Source organism: Amphiura filiformis, unplaced genomic scaffold, assembly GCF_039555335.1.
Source record: "Amphiura filiformis unplaced genomic scaffold, Afil_fr2py scaffold_216, whole genome shotgun sequence".
NCBI lineage: Eukaryota > Metazoa > Echinodermata > Ophiuroidea > Amphilepidida > Amphiuridae > Amphiura > Amphiura filiformis.
In genome coordinates, this window is record NW_027305680.1 from 74,313 (window position 1) to 84,780 (window position 10,468).

At 37.3% G+C, this 10,468-nt stretch overlaps 1 protein-coding gene across 1 annotated transcript; it reads left to right on the forward strand.

Annotated features, from left to right (window-relative positions):
• The first annotated feature begins 3,661 nt into the window (after positions 1–3,661).
• LOC140145324 (metabotropic glutamate receptor-like) lies at positions 3,662–8,635 on the forward strand. The gene is made up of 2 exons (XM_072167083.1): positions 3,662–5,644; positions 8,147–8,635. The coding sequence occupies exons 1-2, from the start codon at positions 3,662–3,664 to the stop codon at positions 8,633–8,635; spliced, it is 2,472 nt and encodes an 823-aa protein (XP_072023184.1).
• Positions 8,636–10,468: the final 1,833 nt, after the last annotated feature.

The following is a 10,468-nucleotide window of genomic DNA, read 5'->3' on the forward strand; positions in this document are numbered from 1 at the left end:
GAGAGAAATGGAAGAAGAAGCAGTTTAACCTGTTTTACAATATATAGGCATGATAGGTGGTGCAATACACTACCTACATAATGAGAGCGAGAAAGAGGGAGAGGGGCAAGGGAGTAGCGAGTGACAAGCGAAATTAAGCAGAAAATAAGGGTTGTAAAGTATTGAGAAAAAATTAATATTTAGTATTTGATTTTACAATTAATCGAGTTAAAAGTGCTATAGAAAGATATATAGGTGGTGCAATACACTACCTACATAATGAGAGCGAGAAAGAGGGAGAGGGGCAAGGGAGTAGCGAGTGACAAGAGAAATTAAGCAGAAAATAAGGGTTGTAAAGTATTGAGAAAAAAATTAATATTTAGTTATTTGATTTTACAATTAATCGAGTTAAAAGTGCTATAGAAAGATGATATTACACAATGATAAGAAATCGATATCTTTTCAAATATTACACAGGGTCGCATAATTACGAGATACTATACTTTTACTTTAAAAGAGGAGACTATTAAATATTGGCCTTGGTTTCTAGGCTAACTAATGTAAAAAACACAAAAAATGTATTTCATTGTCAGTTTCACATAACAATAGACATTGATAGACACCTAAAAATGGAACCAAACTCTAAAAGCATTTTTCTATAGTGTATAATGCATCTTATAGTAAAACCCGGTGTAACACTGATATCTAATTGTATAGAAACCTGATTACCTGAATCTTAAGCTTTAGATGTGCTATGACCTGGAATTGATTTATAAAGTCTAAATGGTCCTGTGTGACAACCTGGGGTACCTTTGTGTTACATAGTAAAAAAAATTAATGGTTCAAACATTTTACCTACACATCTCATTTGAAGTGGTTCATCCTCCTGAGCATTTTGACACCTTTTTTTAATTAAATTCGGTCAAAAAATGAGAGAGTGGGGGCAAAAACAATCACAAAGTAGGGAGGATATAACCCACCTCTTTTTTCCACATTTACAATCATTCTGAGCAAGTATTGGTCTTTTAAATGAACTTCTGTATTTATTTACTTGGCTTAGATGTCTGGGAGTTCATTTAGACATTTTTTTACTAGATTCAAATTTTTAATGGGGGTTTAAAATCAAATTTACGATATGAATCCCTCCCCCTAATCCTCCTCCCCCTAATCCTCAGCCACCCTTGGCACATTTCATGCCAAACGTCATAAGAAAATAATTTTAAAATATTTTAAAACAGGATAAAAACATGAGTAATATAGAATAAATTAGCCTCAATTTAAGACCTGATTGAATCTTCTAAGTGAAGGAATACTCAAGAGACAGTGTTTTGAAATCCAAGCTGCACATCAAAATGTAACAAAACCACCTTTTTGGGTACCCCAGTATATGACACAGGATCACATACATCTTCTTATTTCTTGTTAGAATGCAATCATATAATGGTTAATTTCTAGCTATATCTGCTTGTAAAGTAGGACAGGTGATTTCTTGGGCGGTGGGAGCCATTGACTTTGAATATCTGGGCCAAAATTGACAAAGGTCACTTTTGCTTTTACTTATCAATAAGAAGTTGGGTTTTTTTATTTGAATATCTGGGACAAAATTGGCAAAGGTCACTTTTGCTTTTGCTTATCAATCAGAAGTTGGGTTTTTTTTATTAAGAACCTTGTACTTTGTAGGAAATAAAAGCAAAAAAAAAAAAAAAGCAGGAGCCCGAAATCAAAATAGCAAGGGGGCCTTGTCAGCAACTGCTGTCTTGCTGACAGCTTAAATTCACCACTAGAGCCCAATAAGCTGGCTGTAAATATATTTGAGAGGTGTTTGAGATATCATCAACCACACTCCCTCTCTGCAGATGCCACACACCGACATCGCCTGGTTAATAATTACATTGTACAGCAGAGACACTAATATCAATATCCGGGATCGATACACGTGAATGTGCTATGCACAATTTGATATTCAGACGATAAATCTTTGGATACCGGGCTAGAAAATTATGAATATCTCCCGTAATTGTGTTGTTCTAAAGAAGCCGCTTTTGATGCTTGCAGTTGAATATATGTGTTGAAAGGACATGATAGTCGTTAGCTTGCGTATTGAGAAAGAACCGTGCGTATTGAGCTGACTAAAATTCTGATTTTATATGTACCGAACTATAGCGCAGCGTAGGCCACTGGTGGAGGCAGTCTAAAAGCAGATGACCTCATGGCGTATACCATGCTCACTGACATCAGGATATTGTCAATAGCCTTAGTCGGATGTCCCTCGGCCCATTATGGGTCTCAAAACTATTAAACAGGTCGGATGGATTCACCCTACCATGGCGATTTCTTCCATGAAGATATCGGGGCGATAACACTGTGTGCCACATTCTCGGGATAGCATATTCCTTTTTTAAGTTTTTTTTTCAGTCAGCTCTGCCATAAGCTGGAAAGACAGTTAATTGAAAGTGAAATAATAATATAATCATTGAAAAGATACTAAAAAAAGTAATTGTGATCTTCTAATAATATTTTGCTGGAAAACAATGTGCACCCAGCCAGGGAAAACCACTTAACTTAATCATGATAATCATCTGTTTCCATGGTAAAATCATTGTGATCTTACACTTATTAGTTTCAAAACATAGTATATGATAAAAGCATGTAACTTAAAATGGTAGTGCATAATGTTGCCTTATCACCACGGAAACAAACAAACAAACAAACAAACCCAGTCTCTGATCAGAGGTGGCAATTTGGGCATTAATTCTGACAAGGCTTGGAATTAACAAACACGGTTTCATCTCCAGCGGATTAAAGAAGATATCACTAATCGTCGGCTGTATTCCATAGTGGCATATAGTGATTTTTGGTCATTTTTTTGAAAATTGGCACATATGTTTTTAATGATGTTCTCTTTCATTTTTTCTAAGTCTCATCAGTCATAATTAGCTAATTAATTAGTACTTTTAATTAAGGATTTCTTGCTAATTTAAAACAAAACTTGCTAAGAGGAAAATAACAGAAACGGATAAATCGAAGGGAAGCTGCAGTTGGGTGTGGATGATGATCATTGTAGGACTAGTGACCATGATAATATCATAATGGTATTAAACTTGCTTATGGAGTACTGTGTACTAACTTCGCAGCGCTATTTCAATTCAAATATGATAGTGATTTGTCACGTACACGTTGCGTGTTTGCTTTGTAAGGAGAACTGAATGTTGGCAGAGGAGCCTTTTCAAATCTCACTGCGCAGCCGCGAGCTGCATTACTTTGTCGGATGCAGTCTGGCTAAATAGTCGCTTACTCAGACGGAATCGGACTAAACGTTTCCATGACTTTATGGGAAGTGAAAGGGAAAATCTCTACAGATTCGGAGTCGCTAGCCCATCTGACATCTCAACCATAATCATATTGGAAGTCATAAGTAATCCCATCTTAGTTGTTGATTGGCTATCGAACAAGCGTATAGTCGAACAAACGCTAAAACGTTGTATATGTGCTTAGTTGTTAATCCGGCACGCCTTACTATAAATTACAAGCTTGGGAAGGGCGTCATTTCGTTACTTTCACTATAATTGAGCATCAATATCTTATTGCATGCAAAGTTTGGTGATCAAAAGCTCCATCATTTCACAAAACGATTTCATTAACGTAATGCTTTATGTATACTCTTTTCAGCAGCTCATCTATAATGAAATCGCAAGTGTGGATACCGTATGTAATTACAACTGTAATACTTCAAGTGGTGACGACACATGATGCTCTCACAAATCAGTCACAATATGAATACTATAAGAAGGACGGTCACTATATCATAGGTGGAATCTTCAACATTTATGCAAGCTCCAAGCCTCCTTGTAGTGGAGGAATACGGTCGGACAAATTAAGCTTTATCGAAGCTATGACTTTCGTTATCGAGTCAATCAATAATCGAAGTGATTTGTTACCCTATATTGATTTGGGCTATGAAATAAGAATCGATTGTGGAAATGAAGATAAATCTCTATGGACTATGTTGACTTTCGTCAGCAATAAAGTCACAGCTGTGGTTGGAACAGGCAGAAGTTCTACCAGTATACTTGCCGCAAAAGTTGGAAGCGTGTTTTCTGTTCCCGTGGTTTCATACTATGCCACAAGCGATGAACTGAGCGATTCTGAACGATTTCCGTTCTTTTTTCGCACTGTTCCTCCCGATAAATTCCAGGTAAAAGTAATTGTTGATATCTTACAACATTTCAACTGGAAGTACATTGCGTTGTTTTATTCTTTGGATTCGTACGGAATTCACGGAGCCCGACAAATTATCAGACAAGCCGAGATATTCGACATTTGCATTGCAACCATTATGCCTGTAACAATACCGCCTTCTAAAAGTGAAGTCGAAGACATTGCGGAAAAACTTGAACAGTATGATAAAGTATCGGTGATTGTGGCATTTTCCGTAACAGATGGAGCAAGAGCTATCCTTCAAGCTATAAGAAACTTTAAAAGACCACGAACCTTCACTTTTATTGGGAGTGATTCTTGGGGACCAGAAAGTGACAAATTGGCAGAATTTACTGATCTCTTAGTGGGTGGGATATTCGTTGAATTCTACAGTGAGTTACCGTCAACATTTCAGGAGTATTACCGTCAATTACCTTACAACCAACGGTATGCCAGTCAATGGTACAAAGATAAGCTTCGAGAAATAGCAGAGTCTGAAAACTGTACCGAATGGGTTACCTGCTCCGTTCCAAAAGTCCATTGGAACACGCAACAAGTGATAAGTGCAGTCTATGCGGTAGCCTATGCAATAAACGCAAGTTTACAGGTAGCTCCACAGCAGAATAGTTTCAATGTGCAACCAATTGACGGTAGGCTCCTACGAGGAAGCCTTCTTGACGTTTCAGTGCCATCTGAGGGTACTAATAATTATCTTCGATTTGATGAAAACGGAGAAGTACCTGGAAAATATCAAATTAAGAACTGGCAATTTAAACACGGGGAGTACCACCTTGTCGACATTGGTAAATGGGACACACTTCAAGAAGTCTATCTGCTTCTAGATGAAGGTAATATCCAATGGGGAACAGCCAATGGAAAAGTACCGACTTCACTATGTATTGAAGAATGTCATCCTGGATACATTGAGGTTCCACTAGAAAGAAAATGTTGCTGGGGTTGTCAGAAGTGCAATGACTATGCCATTGTTGTGAAGGCCAATGACAGTGCACAATGTCTGGACTGTCCTCTTACAGAATGGCCTGATAGGAACTTCACCACATGTGTACCGATAACACCGTCTTTTCTCGACTATAGCGATGCAATCTTTGTGCTCTCAATTCTCGGCGCTGGGTTTGGACTTGTTCTCACAATTCTAGCTGCATGTGGACTCTGTTACTATTCAGAACATTCCCTCATCAAAGCAAGCAGTAAGGAACTCTGCTCCATCAACCTGACAGGTTTGGCATTGATCTGTGTCGTTGTCATCTTGAATCTTCTCAGACCAACAGGTGCTACATGTGTGGTCACTGATCTAAGCATATCAACTGCATTTTGCATCTCCTTTGCACCAGTGCTCTTAAAAGTCAATCGAATCTGGAGGATCTTCAGCCTTAAGCCTGGCGAGATGCTCCGTTTTACAAGCCCAAAAAGTCAAGTTATCCTAACTACTTCTGTCATCATTCTGGAGGTGAGTTGGTTTTATTATCGTAATTATGTTAATATATTTCATGGTACATCAAACTAACCATATATCACATGATAATCTTGTTTCAACCCATTACTTTTTACCAGCTTCATGTTCTTGATACAATGTTTAGTTGCACTCAAAGTTTCAGATGACTCTCTGAAGTAATGTCCAGCTCCAAACTTATGTCAGACAAAGTCGGCTACAAACTTGGCGATAATATTTCCTTTGGCAATAATGACCTGACAGGTTTGGCATTGATCTGTGTCGTTGTCATCTTGAATCTTCTCAGACCAACAGGTGCTACATGTGTGGTCACTGATCTAAGCATATCAACTGCATTTTGCATCTCCTTTGCACCAGTGCTCTTAAAAGTTTCAGATGACTCTCTGAAGTAATGTCCAGCTCCAAACTTATGTCAGACAAAGTCGGCTACAAACTTGGCGATAATATTTCCTTTTAATATTTCCTTTGGCAATAATGACACACAAAATGGTGTTACGTTCATTCGTCAAGGACACCTTAGCCCGCACCTTAGCCGCCCTATTCCACTTAACAGACTGAATAATGTTTCAACATGTTCAAACCAAACGGTAACGAAAACCACCATAATCCCCTTTTGGGATAACTGCGCACCTGTGGCGTAATCCTCAAATTTCTTCTTTCAGTGGTCGAATGTGCTCTCTTAAGGTTATTAATTATTTTAAACTGTTGTGATTTGGTAGTTCACAGCATCTTACGAATGGTAGTGAGCTTTGGCAAAAACTGCATTGCTCAATTCATAGCGAGCGTGTAGAAGAATTAAAATATCACAGATATACTTTTATAGGTGCTGCGGTTCTTGAGTTACGTTGTAAAGAGGGCTGAAACAACAACACTTTTGTAAAACGTTCATAACTCATTAACCACAATAAATTAAGCAAGTTTGCAAAGTTTACGATTTGTAGAACTAACTTTTGCAAAACATCAAGGTGTTAATTTTCAATAATATATTGATCTAGATATTGAAATTGATTTCTAGGTTGCTTCGACCAACAATACATCGTCTACCCTTAAATTGCTCGATTGAATATTCAATCAAAAAGATTGAATTTTCTAATCGTTTTCGACTGTATATTCAGTAGAAGGGATTGATTTTCATTGTTTTTCAATCTTTTGCCGTCCCAAATTAGGGACAAGTCCTTTCCAGTTGAAAAAAGATTTGAAAATGTTCACTCTAAAACAGTCTGAAATCTCATTCCAAACATATATGCAACACATGCCATTAGGAGTAGCACTTGATTAGATAGTGAAATCAATCTACAAAGAGAGTAAAAGGAAAATAAAAAACATTTCAATCTATTCTTCAATCTATTCAGATTGATTGCTACCATCAATCGTTAAAAGATTGACATATTTCAATTGGCCAATTTAAGAGAGTGTAACACCTTCGCTACACATTCAATATCTGTAGTTTCTAAAGGATATAACTTGGTAGCTTTTACGACTTGTTTTTCACGGTATAATTTATATCTACAGAATACCTCGAGTTTATTTTATCTTCCCATTTTATCTTAAATACAAATACTCTTGTCGTTACATTATCTCTTAAGGGGGTACTACACCCCCTGCCCAATTTTGTGCCTATTTTTGCATTTTTCTCAAAAATTTTAGCGCATTGGTGACAAGTAAGATATGGATATTATAGGGGCAAGGACTACAACTACTGCACTAGAAATTTTATTTCAGCACAGACAACACTTGCGGAGTTACAGTCAAAAATGAGGGAAAACCAATATTTGATCAATAAATCAATAACTACTTGCTTCGAGTTGCTGAATTTTCAGTACAGTAGTTGAAGTCCTTGCCCCTATAATATACATATCTTACTTGTCACCAATGCGCTATAATTTTTGAGAAAACTGCAAAAATAGGCACAAAATTGGCCAGGGGTGTAGTACCCCCTTAACAGACTGAAGAATCTTTCAAACCCAACACGACGAAGGCCGACCATAATTCCTTTTTAGATTAGATTTTTTTTAAATATGCCACATTGAAATAATGTGCTATGGAATTCCTTTCCAGGTTTAATCTTTATGATGTACGTACTCGTACATACATGTACTAAAATTAACTTGTCTTATGTCATTGAAACCATTAGGGATCTTGCCCTCTTGTGTGATTTGGTTGAGGGTTTCCCCGATGACAGGTGCTAATCATGGTATTTTTAACAAAGTTTTCTTGGAAATGCATCGTACTGTGATTTATTCTTAATATTTAGCTGACCTATATGCCAATTATTCGTCTGTAAATGTGTCCAGGAAGCTGTTCTGTGTCAGTGCATTTTGCTGTTGTGTCAGTTGGACAACTGCTTGTGTTTAGAGTAGAGTATTGAAGTATCCTGTGTGCAATTTTGGTTCATTTTATGGACAGGATTTTAAGATATGACCTTGTAAAAAATTATAAAGTTTCTTTTTGAGCCCAGTTTACAATAATACTTCACTTTGTTTTTGTTTCCTTTCTAAGGTTTTAATAGTAAGCATCACGATGGTCTTCGCTCCATCAGCACCAGATCTGTTAACTCCGTCTGGACGAAAACCACATCTAGAAATCTTTTGTCGGTTTGGTTACGGTTTCTTAACAGCTTGCGTATACAATTCGCTTATAATCGTCGTGTGTTGTTACTATGCTTTCAGAGCACGTCGTGTCCCTGATAATTTCAACGAATCCAAGTTCATTGCTATCAGCGTGTATTCGACATTGATTGTTTGCCTTGCTGCTTTACCAGTCTACAGCACGGCCAATAACGTTTCTCAGAAGATCGGTGCTTTAAATGCCCCTTTACTTGTAAATACATATACGTCACTGTTCTGTTTATACCTACCCAAGATCTACGCAATTCACTTTCCTAGTGCAGTGCAAGACATGAGCATGAGATCATCATTTGAACGCCAGAGCAGTGTTGCTACATCACAAATGCGTTTTGCTGGGGGATCTGATGTCTTGCAGCACTAGGATCTTAAAAACAAGTATAATACACTACCGTAGAATTATATACATCTACATTCGGCTTTTAGTGCTCAGAAGCTATTACAGTTAAGGGTTGCCAGCCAAGGGAGGCAGGTCCAATCTACAAGCATATGCCTCTAAACGGGTATTTTTTGACAAGAAAGATAAAAGGCAGACACCCTACACAAAAACATTTTTTTGGAGTTTGAGCAACTATATTACTGAAACAGGCGGCTGATAATCGCAAGACCAATCTATTGTAATGTTTTGTAGAGGCTGTCTGCCTTTCGTATCTTTCGTCAAAATAAACACTCATTTGGAGTCATCATGCTTGTAGACGGAATTCTACGGTATATGCTTAATTTGCTGTAACGGCGTCTCTGCCGCGAAATGTAATAATAGTAAACGTAATAGACCTTGCCAATTTAGATAATTCCCGAAATCCTTCGCAAATGAAACGTAAAGTACGTCAATCGTGTGCATTGAAAATATGCGCATTGACGATGACTTAATTTTGGTTTCTTTGTAAGGGAATTTGTGAAATGGATATTCCTGTAAAACTACACGGAATTTACCTAGCACATAATTTCCTATTAAGACTTATACATCTTTATTCCGTAAGCTGCTTATACCTGAATGGAATATTTACACTAGTCTAAGGGACGGTAATTTTCTTCAGAATGTTTGATTGTAGCTATGAAGCTTAAGTTACGATTGTCCGCGTAGCGCGCAAAAAATATATATATTTATATAATTATATATAGTCACAAGCAGGGGCTATTTTCACATGCCTCCTGGCACGTTCGTGCAGTGAGATTATAAATCCGTGCAGCAAGAAATAAAAATCAGTGCTTAAATATTTCTATACATTCAAGTTTCAACTTGTCAAATGACCATGAATTTAACTTCTTCCGCAAAGTAAGATCAAGGCGCAAATCATTATGTCCAAATGATATTGATATAGTAGCGAGATTAAAAATCCGTGCAGCGACAATTAAAAATTCGTGCTTAAAATGTGCCGTTGAAATGCTTAGTAGGGACTTTGATACGGTTACTTTCAGGCAGTGGCGTGGCTAAGGGAGCAATGGAGGGCATATGTCCTGGGCGCCGTCCTAAGAGGGTGCCGAATCAGAGCCCCTAGATTGATTCTGCGCCCCTCCATGCGGTAAAAGTCAACATTTTTGTGTAATTTTTTCGAGGGGAGCGGTCACGTGGTTTTGGTTTACATGGTTTAGCAGTTCTCTGGATATAGCCAGGGTCTATAATGTAGCGCGGTTTTTGGCTTGCCACAGTCTATAGTAGGGCTATTATCAGCATTACTTATTTGCTTTTAGAATTCATCAAGTTAAAAGTTTGTCAAAGGATAGTGGCAACTCTCGTAAAGGGGGAATTAAGTTTACCGGTATTTTGCTTTATATAAATATTTATCTGGTAATTAATTCCAGTTCAGAGCACATCTGACAACACAGGTAACTAAGAAATCAAATATAAATTTTGCTATTGTTACACTACAGGTCATAGTAAAAGCTTTTATGAAAAGCAAGTACAAGAATCTTATGTTTTGGCTTATTTTACTGGAAATTAAGTTCAGAGAACTTCTTACGACGCAATTAAAAAGTAGCTACAAAAATTATACGGTATATCAACTTTACTATTGTTATACTACAGATAAAAGCTTTTAGAATTGTATTCCTTCTGTAATAAAAAGCAAGTACACAAACCCCCAGTTTGGCCTTAGGGAGCGATCGTTATTTATGACAGAGGGTGAAATGGGAAAATTTAGGGAGGAACACAAAATTTTTGGGGTCTTTAGGGGTGGAACCTGAAATTTTAGTTGAA